The sequence below is a fragment of the Hylobates moloch genome, unplaced genomic scaffold (assembly GCF_009828535.3).
Source record: "Hylobates moloch isolate HMO894 unplaced genomic scaffold, HMol_V3 SCAFFOLD_21, whole genome shotgun sequence".
NCBI lineage: Eukaryota > Metazoa > Chordata > Mammalia > Primates > Hylobatidae > Hylobates > Hylobates moloch.
The window spans coordinates 14,893,203-14,916,483 of NW_026652296.1; the positions used below are offsets into that span (position 1 = coordinate 14,893,203).

The 23,281-nt window shown below is 47.2% G+C and overlaps 1 protein-coding gene across 1 annotated transcript; it reads right to left on the bottom strand.

Annotated features, from left to right (window-relative positions):
* Window positions 1-1,925: 1,925 nt before the first annotated feature.
* ZSWIM3 (zinc finger SWIM-type containing 3) lies at window positions 1,926-22,353 on the bottom strand. The gene is made up of 2 exons (XM_032142220.2): window positions 21,987-22,353; window positions 1,926-4,331 (listed from the first exon to the last, which is right to left on the bottom strand). Exons 1-2 carry the CDS (start codon window positions 22,139-22,141, stop codon window positions 2,396-2,398), a joined length of 2,091 nt encoding a protein of 696 aa, XP_031998111.1. The 5' UTR covers window positions 22,142-22,353; the 3' UTR covers window positions 1,926-2,395.
* Between the last annotated feature and the right edge of the window lie 928 nt (window positions 22,354-23,281).

The following is a 23,281-nucleotide window of genomic DNA, read 5'->3' on the forward strand; positions in this document are numbered from 1 at the left end:
CTATATTATATATTATATATTTATATATATTATATATTTATATATATTATATATTATATATATTTATATATATTATATTTTATATGTATATTTTTATATATATTATATATTTTATATATATATATATTTTTTTGAGATGGAGTCTCACACTATCGCCTGGGATGGAGTGCAGTGGCAAGATCTCGACTCACAGCAACCTCCGCCTCCCGGGTTCAAGCGATGATTCTCCTGCCTCAGCCTCCTGTGTAGCTGGGATTACAAGCACCCGCCACCACGCCCAGTTAATTTTTTTTATTTTTAGTAGAGACAGGGTTTCACCCTGTTGACCAGTCTGGTCTCGAACTCCTGGCCTCGTGATTCGCCCACCTGAGCCTCCCAAAGTGCTGGGTTTACAGGCGTGAGCCACCACGGGTTTTGTTTTGTGTGTGTGTGTGTGTGTATGTGTATGTGTGTGTGTGTGTGTCAAACTCTAAAGCCCCTGGAGTTTAGGAAACGGTGCATATATAGTCATAACGCATATTCTACCTTATGGGGAAACTGAGTTCCAGGTCTCAAATTCTACTCCTCCTTCGGGGATCAGGAGCCCAACCTTTAGAGCTGAGGAAATCCAGATCCCCTTAAACAAGCCAAAACTTGGCATTCTGTAGCCCGACCCCCTCCAGTATTCTACAGAATGGTGCCATGACTTATTTAGGGTCCTACTACACTAGTGCAAGGGCCTACTGATGGTCTCTTGTCCTCAGTTCCCTTGAAGATGGCAGACTTAGAAAGCTGGGTGTTTACCAGGCCTTGGAGGATTAAGATTACCAACTAGCAACATCGAATCAGTGTTGGTACTTACGCATCGAAAATGTTATTGGGCCGGGTGTGGTAGGTCACCCCTTTAATCCCAGCACTTTGGGAGGCTGAGGCAGGTGGATTGCCTGAGATCAGGAGTTCAAGACCAGCCCGACCAACATGGTGAAACCCCATCTCTAAATACAAAAAATTAGGCGGGTGTGGTGGCACATGCTTATAATCCCAGCTACTCGGGAGGCTGAGGCAGAATCGCTTGAACCCAGGAGGCAGAGGTTGCAGTGAGCCGAGATTCTGCCATTGCACTCTAGCCTGGGCAACAAGTAACAAGAGCGAAACTCCATCTCAAAAAAAAAAACAAAAAAAAAAGGTGCTTATGTAAACCTAGAGGGGAAATTTGGGATTAGAACAGGCCAACATGATAATTTTTACAGAGGAAACTGAGGTCAAAGAAATTGCCCACAGTTCCCCAGCAAGTTGCTGGCAGTCAAGTCTAAGATTCAGGTTTTTCCCCCACACTCTCCAGTCTATTTGGCCTCTTCCCGCTAGAATATAAGGAAACCTGAAATCAACCTTGAAGGCTTGGTTGTAGGAAGGGGGCAAAGTAAGACGCAGATTGCCAAATCCTTGAATGTGAGGCATCAGGTTCTATTTGGCTCCACAACCCCATTAGGTTGCTAATACTCAATTTTCTTTTTTCTTTTTTTTTGTTGTTGTTGTTGTTTTTTGCTTGAGATAGAGTCTCACTCTGTCACCCAGGCTGGAGTGCGGTGGCGCGATCTAGGCTCACTGCAACCTCTGCCTCCTGGGTTCAAGTGATTCTCCTGTCTCAGCCTCCCAAGAAGCTGGGATTACAGGTGCGCCACCATGCCTGGCTAATTTTTGTATTTTTAGTTGAACAGGGTTTCGCCATGTTGGCCAGGCTGGTCTCGAACTCCTGACCTCAGATGATCCACCCGCCTCGACATCCCAAAGTGCTGGGGTTACGAGCGTGAGCCACTGCGCCCGGCCTCAATTTTCTTTAAAATTAATAAATCCACCTAGAGCACCCACTTCCTAACTGTAAAGTCAAGTCTTATTGCTATGCAATTCCTCTTCCTTCCCTGATCAAGGAGAACACATTTCCCTTGTTTAATTTTATTAAAAACAACTTTAATATGAATAAAAAGTTACAAATAAGATTCTTCATAAAGAGCAGCAACAGCCAAAGATCATCCTCATTCCCTTTGTCCCCGAAAACAGGCCCTTTTACCAGACCAATTTTGTCTTACCCTATCCTGAGGCAGGGATTCATCTTTGCAGGGCAAATAAGATCTGATCTCAGGGGCTGGGGGAGGAAGAGGGTGACCTTGCAGCACAGAGATAACTTTGGCCTTGAACAATGACTGAGGCTCCCAAGGAATGCCAAAAGTAGGGCTGAAAAGGGGCAGATTGAAAGGACTGTCACACAGTGGAGTTCCTTTCCTCTCTACTGTAACAATATTCCTAGCCCTACCTAGGAAGACATTGGCTAAAATGCTGACCCCTAGTATGTCCTGCTCACTTTAAACTCTCACACTTCCAAGAAGTGTTTGTGGTCCAATGCTTCAGCTAAAGTGCTTCAATAATGCATCACAGCTGTAGCAGGAAGGAATCCCTCCCCTTCTTCTTGCTTTCCCCAGAGGAAAGGGAGGCAGCCCACGTCCTTAAAGTCTCCTGGCTGCTGAAGGAACTCAGATGGCTGGGAGGGGCCGGCCCAGATATCCACAATCTTGCGCAGGGTGGAGTAGCGTTCCTCCAGCTCTGGCCCCTCGGTCTGCATGAGCAGGTTTGCTAACTCTCTGCTTAGGTCCTGAATCATGTCGTTCCGCCCTTGCTTCTCAGGCTGGCCTGTGTTTGGGACCACGCCACAATCCTGGAGCTCCCCATTGGGCCCAAGGAGGTGCTGGTACTTCTTCTGCCATCGGCGGCACACCATGGCTTCACCAACCGGCTGCTGGCTGGTGTGCAGCAGAGCCAAAATGTGTCGGCATGGCAGGTGGTACCATTGTTGAAAGGAACAGCTGCAGCTACAGCCATCTTTGCTAACCTGGTGAGAGTCCTCTAGCAGCTGAACATCCACTGAAGAGCCAGCCATGTCCACCAGGTGGGTGGAGTTCTGTACCACCTCCCACTCATTGTGGCACAGCTTGTAGGCTAGTTCAGAGCCACTCTGGTGCAAGGTGTCCAGCATGCCAACCTGCGAGGGCGGCACCTGTGACTGCTGCTGTACCTGTACCTGCTGTGGGTCTGGCTTGGTCTCTTCTACAGGGAGGCTGGTAAGGCTCTCTCCACAGATTCGAAAAGCCTTCTTGGACTTCAGTGGCATGCTTGCCGGCCGAGCTCTCTTTAACTTGGGAGGAGCTGTGGGCAAGTTCTTCAAGCCTTTGGTGTTAAAGAAGTCTATGTAATCCACAAAGCAGAGGATGCAGTCCAGCAGGGACTGCTGTTCCCGAAAGAGGCTTGACACCTTGCTGGTGACAATGTCTAGGCTGTCCATGTAGGTGTTACATGCAAGCAGGCCCTTCCTAACATGCATGTACCACAGCAGTTCACAGGTGAACCAGTGGGCCTGCAGGAAGTTGAAGAGATCCTCATCCAGTAGGGCCTGGGACATCTTGCAGAGATTTTTCAGGCTGGCTTCGGAAGTGACAAATACAGCCTCCCGCAGGGCTTCCTTCATGAGCCTTTTAAAGGACGGATTTGCTGAACTACGATGCAACTTCTTCTCCAAGAGTCGGGTTGTGTGGTAGATGGAAAGGAGGATGCGGGCAGCAGGAAAGATCTCTTGCAGGATAGCCCGGTAATGGAATGAAGGGTCCACAAAGACCACCTTGACCTTGGGCCAATCGGAGTTGAACTCTGTGAAGATGCCCAGCATCTTGGCCACAGAGGTGGCTGTCTCCGCCTTGAGCACAGCAAAGTGCACCACTCGACTTTCTCGTTCCTTATTCTCCACCAAGAAAGCATAGAGGATGTGGCCCTGGGTGTTCTCCACCCGGTGTAGCAAGAGATTCTCTGGGAAGCGGATGAACAGGTCGCTCATCTTACTGCTCTGGAAGCTGAGCCGGTCCAGGTGTTGGCTGTCACCCACACTGAAGGAAGCCATGGAACCCTCATCTACCTTAAGAAAGTTCTTCATCACTTTTGCTATCTTGGCCAGGTCAGAAGGAGTGATGCCTTCCTGCTCTGGCTTTGAGGACACTTGTACCTTATCTAGGCAAAACAATGGCTCAACCAGAGACTTCTCGGCAGTGTCAAGGTCTTTTTTGGTTGTGGGCTGCACAGGCTGGAGTCTCTGCAGGCACATTGTCTTTTGAGATTTGCCAGTGGTGTCTCCTCCAGGACTAGCCACTTTAGAGTCACCATGTATGTGCTGTGTGTTTAGTTCACTGATAAATAGTCTATCTAGTCTCTCGTTGTACCTTAGGAGCAAGTACGCTGGGCACATGTCTGCCTCTCGCGTTCTCTTCCTGTTTGACTGGGTCCGAATGCAGACAAATTTCACCTGCACATACCTAGGGAAAGTAGAGGTGACAATGAGAAAGGTGCTGACCACCCCCCACCCCTTATAAAGATAAGACACCCCTTATAAAGATAAGACCCTGAAGGAGGCTGGGTACAGTGGCTCATGCCTATAACCCCAGCACTTTGGGAGGCCGAGGCGGGAGGATCACTTGAGCCCAGGAGTTTGAGACCAGCCTGGGCAACATGGCAAGATTTAAAAATCAGCCAGGTGTGGTGGTGTGTTCTGTGGTCCCAGCTATTCAGGAGGCAGAGAAGGGAGGATCGCTTGAGCCTGGGAGGTTAAGGCTGCAGTAAGCCATGTTCATGCCACTGCACTCCAGCCTGGGCAACAGAGTGAGACCCTGTCTCAAAAAAACAAACGGCTGGGCACGGTGGCTCAGGCCTGTAATCCCAGAACTTTGGGAGGCCGAGATGGGCACATCACCAGAGGTCAGGAGTTCAAGACCAGCCTGACCACCAACATGGAGAAACCCCGACTCTACTAAAAATACAAAATTAGCCAGGCATGGTGGTGCATGCCTGTAGTCCCAGATACTCAGGAGGCTGAGGCAGGAGAATCGCTTGAACTCGGGAGGCGGAGGTTGTGGTGAGCCGAGATCGCGCCATTGCACTCCAGCCTGGGCAACAAGAGCAAACTTCCGTCTCAAAACAAAAAAACAAAAAACAAACAAACAGAAAAAACCCCATAGGGTCAAGTGTAGTGGTTCTCAACTGTGGTCTCAACTACTCGGGAGGCTGAGGCTGGAGGATTGCTTGAGCTCAGGAGTTTGAGGCTGCAGTTAGCTCTGATTTGTGCCACTGTACTCCAGCCTAAGCAACAGACCAAGAGTTTATCTTTTTTTTTTTTTTTTTTTGAGACGGAGTCTCGCTCTGTCACCCAGGCTGGAGTGCAGTGGCACGATCTCGGCTCACTGCAAGCTCCGCCTCCTGGGTTCATGCCATTCTCCTGCCTCAGCCTCTCCGAGTAGCTGGGACTACAGGCGCCCGCCACCACGCCCGGCTAATTTTTTGTATTTTTAGTAGAGACGGGGTTTCACCGTGGTCTCGATCTCCTGACCTCGTGATCCGCCTGCCTCGGCCTCCCAAAGTGCTGGGATTACAAGCGTGAGCCACCGCGCCCGGCCAGACCAAGAGTTTATCTATTTTTTTTTTAAAAAAAGAAAAGGATTTATATATTAATAGAATTAAGGAAGGCCGGGCATGGTGGCTCACGCCTGTAATCCCCGCACTTTGGGAGGCCAAGGAGGGCAGATCACAAGGTCAGGAGTTTGAGACTAGCCTGGCCAACATAGTGAAACCCTGTCTCTGTTAAAAATACAAAAAATTAGCCAGGTGTGGTGGCAGGCACCTGTAATCCCAGCTACTCGGGAGGCTGAGGCAGGAGAATCCCTTGAACCTGGGAGGCAGAGGTTGCAGGCTGAGATCACACTATTGTACTCCAGCCCGGGCAACAGTGCAAGACCCTGTCGCAAAAACAAACAAACAAACAAACAAATAGAATTAAGGAAAGAAGGAAGGCTGGGCGCTGTAGCTTACACCTGTAATCCCAGCACTTTGGGAGGCCAAGGTGGGAGGACTGCTTGAGATCAGGCTGGGCAACACAGCAAGAGACTGTCTCTAATTAAAAAAAATTTTTGGCCAGGCGTGGTGGCTCACTCCTGTAATCCCACCACTTTGGGAGGCCGAGACGGGCGGATCACGAGGTCAGGAGATTGAGACCATCCTGGCTAACATACTGAAACCCCGTCTCTACTAAAAATACAAAAAATCAGCTGGGCGTGGTGGCAAGTGCCTGTAGTCCCAGCTACTTGGGAGGCTGAGGCAGGACAATGGCGTGAACCCAGGAGGCGGAGCTTGGTTGCAGTGAGCCGAGATTGCGCCACCGCACTCCAGCCTGGGTGACAGAGTGACACTCTGTCAAAAAAAAAAAAAAAAAAAAAAAAAAAAAGTTAAAATTAAAACCCCCCAAATCAGGGCACGTGTTCTCAGGATCTCCTGAGGGTTGTGTTGTGGGGAAAAAAACAATAACAACAACAACAACAACAACAAAATCCCCATGAACCAAGAAGAGATTTACATTAACTCTCCAGTCCCAAAGTAGTCAGCTCTTTCTTTAAGAGCCTCTCCAACTCCAGCTCCCTTCATATTGCTCTACCGCACTTCTAAGCCCCGACTCCATTCTCTCTTGGTTGCCATTTGCAGCTGCCAACAATTCACCCTGAGGCAGGACAAGAGGGCAAATAGACAAAGAGCAGCAGCAGAGTGCTTAGCTGGTTACTCTCCTGTTTAAAATGTCCCCATTGTTTGTCTTTTGGGAACTACTGCTGTCTCTTCCTTCTCTGATAGCAAAGATAAAAGCGAGGCTCCAAGGACATTGGACTAGATCAGTGGTTCTCAACTGAACTTTTCAGGGCCTTTTGGGGCTAGGGAATGTTTGGTCCTCCTTTCGAAGAGACAAGATTACTGCTCATCTTGCTTTTTGAGACAAAGTCTCACTCTGTCACCCAGGCTGGAGTGCAGTGGTGTAATCTCAGCTCACTGTAACCTCCACCTCCAGGGTTCAAGCGATTCTCCTGCCTCAGCCTCTCAAGTAGCTGGGACGACAGGCGTGCAGCACTGCACCTGGCTAATTTTTGTATTTGCAGTAGAGTCAGGGTTTCACCATGTTGGCCAGGCTGGTCTCGAACCCCTGACCTCAAGTGATGCACCCGCCTCAGCCTCCCAAAGTGCTGAGATTACAGGCGTGAGCCACCACGCTCAGCCTCTTTCTTTTTTGAGACAAGGTCTCACTGTTGCTCAGGTTGGTGTCGAACTTCTGGCTTGAGCAATCCTCCCACCTTAGCCTCCCAAGTAGCTGGGATAACAGGCATGAGCCACTGCATCTGGCTTCTGCTCATGTTTCATTTGAAGAAAAATGTCCACATCCTAAGAAAATTTGATAACCACCGGGCTAGATGATATTTAGGGTCTCTTCCAGCTTTGTCATTCTAGGCTTAAAGTGATGATTCAAAAGACAGGGCAGTTAAATTGAGTATCTGTTCTTTTCTTATCTCTATTCAACCAGTTTCAAGGTCCAAATCAGGTGTCACCGTCTTAGAAAGCCTTTGTGGATGCCCCCAAGCCACAGTAATTGCTCCTGCCTCTGGATTAATAGCATTTATCTATAAGGCTTAGCACATTCTCTGGGTAGCACTATATCTAATGGCTAAAGAGAGGGGACACTGGAGGCTGACTGGATTTGAATACTGGCTCTACTACTCATAAGCTGTTCAAACTTAGGCAAGTCAATCACCTCTTTGTATATAGTTTCCTCATCATAAAATGAGATAATCTCATTACGGTTGTTATTAAGATTAAATGAGCCACAGGCAAAATATTTAGTCCAAAGCCTGATTCAGCCTTTTGTTTACGCTAAATACAAGTTAGCTGTTATTATTACAGGTTTTATGCCTTGTGACATTTTCTTAGATGTTTATCCAAGTGCCTTTCTAATGGGATGGGGATGTCCTCAAGTGTCAGGACTATTATTCCTCATGGTAGTCCAAGCCTCTAACACAATGCTGCACCTTCAGCAGATGCTTTTGTTGTTTTTTTTTGTTTTTGTTTTTTTGAGATGGAGTTTCACTCTTGTTGCCCAGGCTGGAGTGCAATGGCTCGATCTCGACTCACTGCAACCTTCGCCTCCTGGGTTCAAGTGATTCTCCTGCATCAGCCTCCCAAGTAGCTGGGATTATAGGCATGCGCCACCATGCCCGGCTAATTTTGTATTTTTAGTAGAGATGGGGTTTCACCATGTTGGCCAGGCTGGTCTTGGAACTCCTGACCTCAGATGACCCGCCCACCTCGGCCTCCCAAAGTGCTGGGATTACAGGCGTGAGCCACTGCACCCGGCCCAGCAGATGCTTATGGATGATGTACTGGACGAATGGATCATGGACCACCAATGGGTGGGACGGGTCACACCCCTCCCTCCTCAGGGAGTGCCCCAGCCCAAAGACCAGGGGAAGGGAAAAAAATTTTACCCCCTGGCCTGACATGGCATAGCCTAGAAGCCCCACCTGCACTTTTCCAAATACTTTAATCCAGCTGGTCTAGTTTGCTCATCCTGTGGGGCAAGTTTGGGAAAACAGGATGTGTGAGTCTCACAGTAACAGGGTGGAGGGGCTTGGGGCTGAGAGTGTCTGTACCTATTGCGTGCACAGTGTGGGGGTGGTGCCATCTCTAGCTCTGGGCCAGGAAGGGCTGGAGCAGTCCAGTAGTATAGCGAGGCCAGTGAGCGGTGACCACTGTGTGGTCTCCGCTTGTCTCTCCAGCCTTGTTTTCATCACCTTGTTTTTTGTGTCCTAGAAAGACAAAATGCCTACAACTTTGTGTGTTCACCATGCTCTGTCTCACCTTTGTGCATGTTTGTCCCTTTGTCTGGAATGCCCTTCCTACCTTCCCTCCTCGCAAAGCTTGCTCATCCTTCAGGACTACGTGCACCCATCATCTTTTCTAGGAAGCCTTCCTCAAGCCCTTAGTTGGGTACTACTCTTCTGCTGACTCGACATCTTAGCCTAACTCCAGCTCATCAAGTTATATTGACTTTATGTGTACTTAGTGAACATTTGTTGAGCTATTCCAAAGAAACGTACTAGTGAGTGCCCACCACAAAGCTCCTTGTACCATTCCTGGCTCCATTTATGTCTGCCCCTCCCAGGGCGGGAACCTGGATATTCTTTTTGATTCTTCTTTCTCACCTACATCCAATATGTTAACAAGTCTTTTAGTTCTCCCCTACCACTGCTACATGTATTGAGGATTTATTACATATCTGGCTACATTAAGCCCCCAATGTGCATCATTTTACAGTAGGAAAAGGATTCTATTATCATCTACGTTTTATAGATGGGAAAACAAGCTTAAAGAGGTTCTCAAGGATGAGAATCTGGGATTTAATCCTCCAGCTAAGACCTGGGGACATGGGATTTGTACTGCTTGCTTGTCTGCAGTCTGACTAGTTAACCATTATGCTGCCTGTCTTCCTTCAAAATATTTATCCTTTCTCTGAATTACCACTTTTACCCTCCTCATCTTGACTCCCAACACATTGGATAGGTTCAAAACTTCCTTAAGGATCTCTAAACATTCTGTTTTTTTTTCCTTTTTTTTTTTTTTTTTGAGACAGATATTCGTTCTGTTGCCCAGGCTAGAGTGCAGTGGTGTGATCTTGACTCACTGCAACCTCCGCCTCCCGGGTTCAAGCAATTCTTCTGCCTCAGCCTCCCAAGAGCTGGGATTACAGGTGCCTGCCACCATGCCTGGCTATTTTTTTCTTTTTTAGTAGAGATGGGGTTTCACTCCTGTGTAATCTCTCCCCTGAGTAGACTTTGAGAGTAGAGACTCTGTAGCCTTTTGAACAACTTGTACAGTATTTGGTACATAGAATTCAGTAAATGTTTGAAAGTAAACAAATGACCTGTCCAAAGTTATAGTTAGTAAGAGTAATAGTGCTAGGACTAGGAGCCACGTCTTCTAAGAAAATTCTATCCCAGTGATCTTCCTATTATACTACTTATGTCATAGGAAGAATTTTTTATGCCTCAGTCATTCATTTGACATTCATAGAGCACCTATTATGTGCCAGACACTGGAAACACCATTGGCTCCTTTACCTCTGTAGTTACAGTAGAAAAATACAAACATCTACAGAGTAGATTGGAAGGAAGCAAGACTGGTTGACCCCCTCCAGATCCTGGTTAAGTGCTGTTAGATATAAGCACTAAAGAAGATTCAGGAAAGTATGAAATCTTGTCCCCATCTTGAAGGGAGTTTATGCCTTTACCAGGGAGACAGTAAGTACAGATGAATACACCTATAGTGCTCAATGAATTCTTGCAAAAGATTTCTGTGCTTCAATACATGTTATATCTCAATAGAAGATTAAGGGAAACAGAAAAAAAAAAACTTCAACCTAGCACTCATTAAGTTTGGAATTCATGATGCAAACAACAGCTTGCATCATGACTTCCAGTAGCTGGGCGCCATGGCTCACACCTGTAATCCTAGCATTTTGGGAGGCCGAGGTAGGTGGATCACTTGAGGCCAAGAGTTCGTGACCAGCCTGGGCAACATGGAGAAACTCCATCTCTACTAAAAATACAAAAAATTAGCCGGGCATGCTGGTGCACACCTGTAATCCCAGCTACTCGGGTGGCTGAGGCAGAAGAATCACTTGAACCCAGGAGGCAGAGGTTGCAGTGAGTCAAGATCGTGCCACTGCACTCCAGCCTGGGTGACAGAGTGAGACTCTGTCTCAAAAAAGTAAAAAAAAAGAAAAAAAAATTCCACTTAGCTATGTGACCTTGGACAAGTCACTTCACCTCCTCTAAGCCTCCAATATCTTATCTCTCTGTATATGGAAATAATAATATGAATAATCAGTACCACTTAAAGTGAATTAATTTAAAAAGCTATAACAGGAATTGTTGGTTGCCAACTCAACATCCTTTGTCCCTTCTTTTCTATTTTCTTCAGTTGTCATTCCTCCCCCACGTCGCTATATGCTTCAGGGCTAATCTAAGCCAATTAAGGTAACTGTATTAGGAATGGGCGTGGATATTGGCCCAATTAGGGACAAAGAAACATGATAGGAAATTGGCAGGAAACCAAGGAAGGCTTTTTTTTTTTTTTTGAGACGGAGTCTCCCTCTGTTACCCAGGTTGGAGTGCACTGGCATGGTCTTGGCTCACTGCAACCTCCGCCTCCCGGGTTCAAGCGATTCTCCTGCCTCAGCCTCCCGAGTAGCTGGGACTACAGGCACGCTACCATGACTGGCTAATTTTTGTATTTTTAGTAGAGACGGGGTTTTACCATGTTGGTCAGGCTGGTCTCAAACTCCTGACCTCGTGATCTGCCTGCCTCAGCCTCCCAAAGTGCTGGGATTACAGCCACCACGCTCGGCCTTTTTTTTTTTTGAGACAGAGTCTTGCTCTGTTGCCCAGGCTGGAGTGCAGTGGCAAGATCTCGACTCACTGCAACCTCTGCCTCCTGGGTTCCAGTGATTCTCCTGGCTTAGCCTCCCGAGTAGCTGGGATTACAGGTGCCCTCCACCATGCCTGGCTAATTTTTGTGGTTTTAGTAGAGACGGAGGGGTTTCACCATGTTGGCCAGGCTGGTCTTGAACTCCTGACCTCGTGATCCACCCACCTCGGCCTCCCAAAGCACTGGGATTACAGGTGTGAGCCACCACACCCGGCAAGGAAGGCTTTTTCTTCTGGATGTGACTCCTGCATTTGTGCCACGTGGGGAGCCTTCCTAAGGACAAAGCTGAGACCTGAACATGGCAGAGTGGAAAAATGCAGAGTCCAGGCCGCTGAGACGATGACCTTTGGAGGCCCACCTCTGGGCTTCTAAGTATCTGCAATAAGCCATTTTGAGTCAGGGTTTTCAGCTAATTGCAGCCAAAAACATACCCAGACACATTTCTTTTTTTTTTTTTTTCTTTTGAGACGGAGTTTCGCTCTTATTGCCCAGTCTGGAGTGCAGTGGCATGATCTCACCTCACTGCAACCCCTGCCTCCCAGATTCAAGTGATTCTCTCCTGCCTCAGCCTCCCGAGTAGCTGGGATTACAGACGCCCACCATCATGCCTGGCTAATTTTTTGTATTTTTAGTAGTGACAGGGTTTCACCATGTGGCCAGGCTAGTTTTGAACTCCGGGCCTCAAGCAATCCACTCGTCTTGGCCTCCCAAAGTGCTAGGATTATAGGCATGAGCCACTGGGCCCGGCCACCCAGAAACATTTCATAGGGAATAGTGATACACAAGATCTGGGTGGAACTTTACCTTTAAAAATGAGACTAAAATTATAAAGTTAGTATTATATTTAGCAGGGCCAGGTGCAGTGGCTCACGCCTGTAATCCCAGCACTTTGGGAGGCAGAGGCAGGTGGATCACCTGAGGCCAGGAGTTCAAGACCAGCCTGACCAACATGGTGAAACCTTGTCTCTACTAAAAATACAAAAATTAGCTGGGCATGGTGGCTTGTGCCTGTAATCCTAGCTACTTGAGAGGCTGAGGCAGGAGAATTGCTTGCAGCAGGAGGTGGAGGGTGCAGTGAGCCGAGATCGCGCCACTTCACTCCAGCCTGGGTGACAAGACAAGACCCTGTCTCAAAAAATAATAATAATAATTATTATTATTATATTTAGCAAAAGTAGGTTATAATGGCAGCTATATGTCAATTCTCAGAATAATCAAAGAATGACTTAAAGCAACTATTCTTTTCCTAGTATAGTTTTCCCAAACACTAGGCCAGGTGCAGTGGTTCACGCCTGTAATCCCAACACTTTGGGAGACCGAGGCGGGTGGATCACCTGAGGTCAGGAGTTCAAGACCAGCCTGGCCAACATGGTAAAACCCTGTCTCTACTAAAAATACAAAAATTAGCCAGGTGCGGTGGTGCATGCCTGTAATCCCAGCTACTCAGGAGGCTGAGGCTGCAGTGAGCCAAGATCGCACCACTGCACTCCAGCCTGGACAAGAGAGCAAGACTCTATCTCAAAAAAAAAAAAAAAAAAAAAAATTCCCAAACACTATACTTACTTCATTTCCTGTCTCACTTTTGCAACATACAAAAGATGGTTTTCCAAAATATTCCTTAGCTTTACTAAGTTTCCCAAGGGCTTAATTTTTCCTAGGCAAGGCCGGGCGCGGTGGCTCACGCTTATAATCCCAGCACTTTGGGAGGCTGAGGTGGGCGGATCACGAGGTCAGGAGATCGAGACCACGGTGAAACCCCGTCTCTACTAAAAATACAAAAAATTAGCCGGGCGTGGTGGCGGGCGCCTGTAGTCCCAGCTACTCGGAGAGGCTGAGGCAGGAGAATGGCGTGAACCCAGGAGGCGGAGAGCTTGCAGTGAGCCGAGATCGTGCCACTGCACTCCAGCCTGGGTGAAAGAGCGAGACTCCGTCTCAAAAAAAAAAAAAATTTTTCCTAGGCAAATCCTCTACTTTTCAAGTTTTTATCATCTCATCATCCTTTTTGATGTCCCTTCTTCCTTTGTTAACTGGTGTAAGGCTGAAGGTTTTCTATCATCACTTTCAGGGATTTTGCCTAGTCCTACAACTTTTGGGAGATGTGCCATTTCAGTCTGCAGTCAGTTTTATTTACATTTGCATTATCTTGATGCTTAATGTATCTCTTCATCGGCCAGAAATTGACTACCAAACATGTTAATGGGACTTGCAGGGATAAGCAGAGGGATGGTTAAGTAGTGACTAATTTTATAAGTAGTTTGTTAGCAAGATTTTTATGTGATGACTTTTGCTTTTCTATATAGCCTTGTAACTATGGATACATGGATAATGAAAACTCTGATAACAAGGGTCCTGCCAAAGGTGTGGTAGGATTGAGACAATTCTTGTAAAGTTCCCAGCAGAGAAGGAATGAGCTCCAACAAAGCGTTTACAAATGATGGCTGTTAACCTGAACAGCAATGGAGAGGGATAGCCAAGTATTTCATAGTTTAAGAAACATCAATCCCTCAAATGGCATAACAACAAGAAAAACTACCGTCATAAAAATATGAGAGGGGTAGGCCGGGCGCGGTGGCTCACGCTTGTAATCCCAGCACTTTGGGAGGCCGAGGTGGGCGGATCACGAGGTCAGGAGATCAAGACCACGGTGAAACCCCGTCTCTACTAAAAATACAAAAAAATTAGCCGGGCGTGGTGGCGGGCGCCTGTAGTCCCAGCTACTCGGAGAGGCTGAGGCAGGAGAATGGCGTGAACCCGGGAGGCGGAGCTTGCAGTGAGCCGAGATCACGCCACTGCACTCCAGCCTGGGTGACAGAGCGAGACTCCCTCTCAAAAAAAAAAAAAAATATGAGAGGGGAAACTGGGCATAAAGTCATAGACTCTTCCCAGTTGATAGCGATGCTTCAAGAAAAATGAAAGTGGAGGCCACAGTTTAGATATACTCCAAGGCCAACTGCCCACAGCCACATAGCCAGAATTTAAGATATCCTGATTCCCTGAAATGCTAGCTCCAATCAATCATAAACAGAACACAAAGCTTTACATCCTTGTCAGCATGATTCAGTAAAATTAAAGGAATCAGCTACAGACAAAACAGTTTGAACAGCTCTACTGGCTGTAAACAGAAATGTTAATGTATAACAGCCAATCACAAAAAAGGTCAAAATCCTTCCTTAGGCTTTATTAACACTGCCCTCACTACAGTGACTGGAGCGTCTTACCAATCTCCAACTGTTCTTTTGTGTGCATAATAAAAATTTTTCTGGCCGGGCGCGGTGGCTCACGCCTGTAATCCCAGAACTTTGGGAGGCTGAGGTGGGCGGATCACTTGAAGTCAGGAGTTCAAGACCAGCCTGGCCAACATGGTGAAACCCTGTCTCTACTAAAACTACAAAAATTAGCTGGCGTGGTGGCAAGCACCTGTAATCCCAGCTACTCAGGAGGCTGAGGCAGGAGAATTGCTTGAACTCGGGAGGCAGAAGTTAACAGTGAGCAGAGATAGCGTCACTGCACTCCAGCCTGGGCGACAAGAGTGAGACTCTGTCTCAAAAAAAAAAAAAAAAAAATTTCTAACTTGATCTGACTTAATTTTTTTGACATGAACTTTTGGTCATTTAGTGGTAATTCCCAGAGCATGTATCTTTGACTCTCTGTCAAATAACTACCACTTTCTATTACATACTATAGTTACAGCTTCAGCCAACATTTACTGAGCACTGTTTTAGCTGCTACAAGCATTTTCCTTTCCTTTTCTTCTTTCTCTCTTTTTTTGAGACAGACTGGAGTGCAATGGCGTGATCTCAGCTCACTGCAGCCTCCGCCTCTCGGGTTCAAGGCATCCTCCTGCCTCAGCCCCCTGAGTAGCTGGGATTATAGATGCCCATCACCGCGCCTGGCTAATTTATGTATTCTTAGTAGAGTTGGTTTCACCATGTCGGGCAGGCTGGTCTCAAACTCCCAACTTCAAGTGATCCGCCCGCCTCAGCCTCCCCAAGTGTTGGGATTATAGGCGTGAGCAACATCCAGCTGTAAATGGTTTTCTTTAAATTAGTTCACTTGCTTTGCTTTGCTTATCAAGGAACTTCATGTCTACATATTCACATAAGTATTAATATCATCTCACCTGACCACCCAGTAATATGTGTATTTGGCTGCAGAAACATGTACTAAATTACCTCCTAAAAACATTTCCCCCACCAACCCTCCAGTCCCCCAAGACACCCACGTATCACTCAAAAAGCCCAAGACAGTGAGCTCTGCACAGAGCCAGTGTGCAATAAATGATCCAAGAATGTCCTTTATAACATCACAACCAGCAGTCAACTTGTTTCTGCTAAAGAACTGTGCTGCTCATGAATTCACCGCCTCCTAAGCTATCTCAGTCCGCTATTGTCCTCAGGGGTGGAGCCTACAATTTCCTCATCTTTGTACTCCAGCTCATCTTTGTACTCCTGGCCCACGGTAAACACTTAGCCTCTTACTACAAGTTTGTTGAGGGAAAAATGGACAAGTGACATTAGAAGACTATCAGAGCCCAGTGGCTAAGTACAACAATTAAGAGCTCTGTCAGTAAATAGGCTGGGTCTAATCTTCAGTTATTTTTGTTGTTGTTCTGAGACAGAGTCTCGCTCTGCTGCTCAGGCTGCAGTGCAGTGGTGCCATCTCAGCTCACTGCAGCCTCCTCTTCCGGGTTAAAGTGATTCTCCTGCCTCAGCCTCCTGAGTAGCTGGGATTACAGGCACGTAACACCACGCCTGGCTAATTTTTTTATTTTTTAGTAGAGAAAGGCACTGTTGTAAGCACTTTACATGTATTAACTAATTTAATGGGAACAGCAAAATGTGCCTCTGACAAGGTTATTCAGAGAACCAGGTCAGGTAATAAAGGTGAATGTGCTTTGTAAAGTATCTGCAAAATCTCAGGGCTGATAGTTTTTTCTGAGCAAGAGCCTGCATTGGTTTAGGGTGTCAACCAGCACTCCCACCCTGTTCCTGACAACCAGAATAAGTGTCACCACACCCCTCCACAGGGCAGCCTGGGTTTTTCCTTTGGAGCTCTACTACCACTTTAAGGAAATTATTATTTCTGTGATTATAGATTAGTATTTGTCTCCACAAGAGCAGAGATTCAATTTATATTTTTCAACAACGTATCTCCAGACACCAGCATGGAATAACTTTTTAGTCAACAATTGCAAAAAAAAAAAAAACAAAAAACAAGGAAATCGACAAAAGTCAAATCAAACTGCCCATACTGTGGCATAATTTCCAAGATATATTGGTAAGTGAGAAGAGCCAGGTACAGCAGGTACAGAAGGCTATGTCTAAATAGCATGCTGCCACTTGTGTTAAAACAACAAAAAGATGGCCGGGCGCGGTGGCTCACGCCTGTAATCCCAGCACTTTGGGAGGCAGAGGCAGGCGGATCACGAGGTCAGGAGATCGAGACCATCCTGGCTAACACAGTGAAACCCCGTCTCTACTAAAAATACAAAAAATTAGCCGGGCGTGGTGGCGGGCGCCTGTAGTCCCAGCTACTCCAGAGGCTGAGGCAGGAGAATGGTGTGAACCTGGGAGGCGGAGCTTGCAGTGAGCCGAGATTGTGCCACTAAAAAAAAAAAAAAAAAAAAAAAAAAAAAAGTTTGTTCAGCCTCAGTATCTCTCAGGAAGGTAACGCTGATTGCCTCTATATAATAATGCAGTGGGCCAGGCACAGTGGCTCATGCCTGTAATCCTAGCACTTTGCAGGCCGAGGAGGGAGGATCACTTGAGCCTAGGAGTTCAATATCAGTTTAGGCAACATAGTGAGACCTTGCCTCTACAAAAATAAAAGTAAATAAATACATAGGCTGGGCGTGGCAGCTCACAGCTGTAATTGCAGCCCTTTCGAAGGCTGAGATGGGTGTACAACTTGAGGTCAGGAGTTCAACACCAGCTTAGCCAACATGGCAAAACCCTGTCTCTACTAAAAATACAACAATTAGCCAGGCGTGGTGGTGCATGCCTGTAGTCTCAGCTCCTTGGGAGGCTGAGACAGGAGAATCACTTGAACCCGGGAGGCAGAGGTTGCAGTCAGCCAAGATCGCACCACTGTACTCCAGCCTGGGTGACAGAGCAAGACTCCATCTCAAAATAAGTAAGTAAATAAATAAAAATGAAAAAAATAAATAGATAAAAAAGATAATGCAGACTGGGTACGGTGACTCACACCTGCAATCCCAGCAGGGGAGGCTGAGGCGGGCGGATCATGGGGTCAGGAGATCGAGACCATCCTGGCAAACATGGTGAAACCCCGTCTCTACTAAAAATACAAAAATTAGCTGGGTGGGGTGGTGCGTGCCTGTAATCTCAGCTACTTGGGAGGCTGAGGCAGGAGAATCGCTTGAACCAGGGAGTCAAAGGTTGCGGGGAGCCAAGATCATGCCACTGCACTCCAGCCTGGCGACAGAAATTCCATCTCTCAAAAAAAAAAAAAAAAAAAAAAAAAAAAACCCCCCCAAAACACAAAAGCTAATGCAGTGGAGGTGACCCTTTTAGTCCCTTCTGTACTGTTTGAAAAAATTTTTAATTATGTTAACCACTCAAAAACATTTATTTATTTAGAGACAGAGTCTCACTGTGTCGCCCAGGCTGGAGTGTAGTGGCATGATCTCAACTCACTGCAACCTCCGCCTCCTGGGTTCAAGTGATTGAATTGTGCCTGGCCCAAAAACACTTTTAAAATTGTTCACCTTCAAAAACAAAAACAGGTCCGGCATGGTGGTTCACATCTGTAATCCCAACACTTTGGGAGGCTGAGGCAGGAGGACAGCTTGAGGCTAGGAGTTCAAGACCAGCCTGGGCAACATGGCAAGACCCTGTCTCTATACAAAAAATTAAAAAAAAAATTAGCCTGGCACGGGGGTACATGCCTGTAGTCCTAGCTACTTAGGAGGCTGAGGTAGTAAGATTACTTGAGGCCAAGATTTCAAGGTTACAGTGAACTATGATCCTCCCACTGTACTCTAGCCTGGGCAACAGAGCGAGACCTTGTCTCCTAAAACAAACAAAACAAACCCCAACCCACCAACCTGCTTATCAACCCTCCAATTTCCTTTCCTGTTGCTCCATCATAAATCCTTCCTTCTAGCTAAGCAGGTCTCCTCATGGCTTTTGTATGTGCGTGCAAACATACATACATTCATCACTGCTTGCTTTTTTTAGAGACAGGATCTTACTCTGTTGTTGCCCAGGCTAAAATGTAGTGTGCAGTGGTGTGATCATAGCTCACTGCAACCTCCGACTCCTGAGATCAAGCAATCCTCCTGCTGCAGCCTCCAGAGTAGCTGGTACTACAGGTACACGCCACTATGCCTGGCTACTTTTTGTATTTTTTGTAGAGACGAGGTTTGGCATGTTGCCCAGGCTGGTCTAGAACACCTGGCCTCAAGCCATCTGCCTGCCTCAGCCTACCAAAGTGCTGGAATTATAGGTGTGAGCTGCCACGCCTGGCCCCTAATTTTAAATTTTGTTTTGTGGAGACGGGGATCTCATTTTGTTGCCCAGGCTGGTCTCGAACTCTTGATTTCAAGCAATCTCCCTGTCTCAGCCTCCCAAAGTATTAGGATTACAAGTGTCAGCCACTGTGCCCAGCCCAGCACTGTTTTCTAATAGAAGCACATCATGTTTACGTCTGTACTGACTCACACCATTTTTCCCTCCAGGATATTAATCTTCTTGTGGCAGGCAGAATGGTCCCTTGAAGATGTCCTTGTCCTAATCCTAGAATCTATGAATATGTTAGGTTACATGGCAAAGGAGAATTAAGGTTGCAGATAGAATTAAGGTTGCTATCAGCTGACTTGAAAATAGGGAAATTATCTGGGATTATCTGGGTGGGCCCAATATAATCACAAGGATCCTTAAAAGTGGAAGAGGGAGGCAGAAGAGGGAGTCAGAGACGTGATGACAGAAGCAAGGTCAGAGTGATGTGATGACTCAACCTGCTACTGCTGTCTTTGAAGATGGAGGAAGGGGGCCATGACCCAAGGTGTGTTGGGCAGCCTCTAGGAGGTGGAAAAGGAAAGGAAATGGATTCTTCTTTCTTTTTTTTTTTTTTTTTGAGACGGAGTCTCGCTCTGTCGCCGAGGCTGGAGTGCAATGGCGTGATCTTGGCTCACTGCAACCTCCACCTCCCGGGTGCAAGCAATTCTCCTGCCTCAGCCTCCCGAGTAGCTGGGATTACAGGCATGTGCCACCTCGCCTAGCTAATTTTTGTATTTTTAGTAGAGACGGGGTTTCACCATGTTGGCCAGGCTGGTCTTGAACTGCTGACCTCAAGTGATCTGCCCACCTTGGCCTCCCAAAGTGCTGGGATTACAGGCATCAGCCACTGCACCCGGCAGGAAATGGATTCTTCCCCAGGGACTCCAGAAAGAAATACAGCCCTGCAGACATCTTGATTTAGCCTGGTAAGACCTGTGCCTGACTTCTAACCTAAATAACTCTAAGATAATAAATCTGTGTTGCTTTGCACCACTAAACTTGTGGTAATTCGCTAGAGGGGCAAAGGGAAAACCAATACACCTTCTGACAGCTCTCCATCTTTGGGGGCCCAGCTCAAGCCTCCCTTTCACTCTTACGTCTCTAGCTCGCAGTGATTTTTCTCTTCTGAGTTCCTGCAGCACCTATTTCCCTGAATCACATGGTTAGTACTTGATAACTCACTCATTCAATACTTACTTAATGCCTGCTATGGGCCACACCTTGCGCTAGACACCGGAGATAGTCTTCCTGAAGGGTGTTTAGGGGCAACTGTGGTTTTTTTTTTTTTTTTTTTGTATTCCTCTCATTGCTTAGCAAAGTCCTACCCACAAAGGACAAGGTCCAAACACCTCACAATGGTCCCTAAAGACCCTTAGACTGCAAATGACTTCATCTCCTGCCAAACATGGTATCCCTCACTGTTACTCTAACATGCCAACCTTCTTTCATGTATCTTTGTCTTTGCTCCTGCAGGTCCTTCTGCACAGCAACTTCTGGTCAAATGCCTCCATGGTACTCAGTAATTAACCACAGATCTACTCTACCACTCTACATTCATTCACAGCCCAGGGAAACCATCAATTCCAGTGTGAAGACTTTCCCCACCTCCCAGGCATTTGTCATTTCTTTCTCTGTACATTTCTTTTTTTTTTTTCCCCATATTCCTTTTAAAGCATTTATCACATACCAGTTTGCTTGAGTTCAAGTTTATCCTAGTTCTCTGGGGATAGTTTGAACACATTCATCTTTATGTCATCTATACCCAGCATAGCACTAGACTTCAGAACAGTGGAAAGAATATAGCCTGGCTCTCTAATTGAGGAGGTTTGGTTGAGCATCTCAATCCAAGTCTCAAACTCGGATATGCTTTAACTCTGGGTTGGCCTGCATGCTCTGAGTTAAAATTCGAACTGATATTCAATTTTTTTTAAATGGGAAAATCCACGTAAAGTGTAGATTTCTCACAACTCTTGCCCAAAACTCTGGCAACACTAGATCTTTATTTTCATATGGCGGCCATCAGCTGGAGCTGATTAGATGGCATCTACTCTCCATTTTGCCCATTTCACACTTCTGTTGTCTCTAGCACAAAGACCTGGTGTTGGTTGCTATTTCATCATTCTTTTTCTTAAAGTAAAATTCAAAGTTAAAACTTTCTTACACTGGGCTGTTTCACCTAATCCCTAAAGGCATCTGAGTTTTCAACTCCTGTCTTAACCTCTAAGCCTGACTTCTCACCTGTCAAATCTTCTCATCTGTCAAATGGAAAAAAAGAACATTTATCTATAATTCTGAAAAAAAGCCCTGCAGGGTAAAGCATGCATAGAGAACACTGCCTGGCACATGGAAAGTGTTTGAAAACGGTTAATATAAGGAGCTCAAAAATCATTTACAAAATGAACGAATAGACCAGGCACAATGGCTCATGCCTGTAATCCTAACACTTTGAGACGCCGAAAGATCGCTTAGTCCAGGAGTCTGAGAACAGCCTGGCCAACATAACAAGACCTAGTCTGTTCAAAATCAAAAATAATTAGCCAGGCATGGTGGCGTGCACCTCTAGTTCCAACTACTTGAGAGGCTGAGGTGGGAGGATCGCTTGAGCCCAGCAGTTGAAGGCTCAGTGAGCTGATTGTGCCACTGCACTCCAGCCTGAGGGACAGAGTGAGACCCTGTTTCAACAAATATATAAGAACTAAAAACTTAATGAATGAACGAACGTTCAAATGACCATGTGACTGTTTTGTAAAGAGGAGACTGATGAAGGAAATTATCGCCAAGGTGTTTTTATCCGTTTATGAAAGCCATACTTTGTATTTGGGTTGCTGCAGCTGCTCAAAACAATGGGAGAAACTGCAGTTATAAATTCCAGAAAAGCCTGTGAATGCAGCGAAAGTGAAGTGGGTGGTCAAAAACCGATGGCCGTGGAGGCTTAGCTCTCTTCACAAGGCACACAGCAGGTGCTCAATGAGTGCCTGTTGAATGAATGGCCACGCAGCCCAATGCGTGCCTATGCACCCCTCCTCCTCCACGCAGCCCTCCGGAGGTCCAGCCTCCTCCCCACCCTCTTGCCCCGCCCCGCCCAACCCCGCCCGCCCTTACAGGATGTCCTCGCGGATGGAGGTGCCATGGTTGAGGTTGTGGAAGCGGACGGAGACGCAGTCCCTGAGAATGAAGGAGCACCTGTTCTCCCTTTTGTAGGCGTTGAAGCACTCCTTGAAGTCCTCATAGGTCTTGAAGCAGCTGCCCAGCTCCATGGCCGCCCCCACGACCCACACTAGGGGCTGGTCCCAGCCCGGGCCCAATATCACACCAGGGGTCAAAGGTCACACTATGAGGGTTTATAGGCAGGCGTGGGCCCAGAATGCCTTAAGGGTCCGCCCCAACTGGGTGGCCTATTCTGGAACTCAGGGAGGAGCCCTAGGCCTGACTGGGTTACAAGAGGAAGGGGGTGTATTTGCTATCTGACAGGGGAAATGACACTCAGTCCATATTATCCAGTCCCGAGGTTCCGCCCCCTCAGCGACATATCCAGTCACACACAGGATTCGCAGATTGGCATTCATTTTCTCCAATTGCTAGAGAAAGAGGGCCACAGCCACCAGTGGACTGACAGGAGTCCTGACCAATCATAACCTAGATTCCGCCTTCCCGGGGTCTGCAGGAGACTTCCGGTTACTAGGGCAATCTGCCGGAAGAGTCAGGTTCTGTGTATGTCTCCGCGTCTTCCGCGGAGCGGGTGTGCAGGGCCTGCAGCATTGAACTAGATGTCGTCCCCGCAGGCCCCAGAAGATGGGCAGGGCTGTGGCGACCGCGGCGATCCCCCTAGGGACCTCCGTAGCGTCTTGGTCACGACCGTGCTCAACCTAGAGCCGCTGGACGAGGATCTTTTCAGGTAGCCGGCAGCTCCTGCCCAGCATCCCCTCCTTTAGGGCAGAAACTTGATCTTGACTGCCGTCGCCCGCGGCCCCTGGCTCCTCATAGGTCTTGAATGAGGCTCTGCGTGGGATGCACCCTCTGCCACGATTAGGAGAGAACTCGCCCCCAACAGAGCTGTCCTCTCTGCTCTGGCTTCCTCCCTTACTCTCCGCGCCGCGAGGTCTGCGCAGCCCCATCTCTAGGTGGTCCTGGAGATCTATGCAAATATAGTGGTGACCTGAGACACCCTGCTCGGCAGCCTGCCCTAAGCCTTCACGGGGTAGCTAGCCCAGAGAGCTAGCCCAGAGAGGGCAGTGATTTGCCCAAGAGCACTCAGCTGATTGATCAGCCTTAAAACAGACGCCGCAGCTCCTTGCGTCTTCAGTATCCTTTTCTTCTCACAATATCCCGTCCCCAGTACCATTTGGTGGGTCTGGTATCTCATTACTTATTCTGAGGCCTAAGCATGTTTTTTTCTT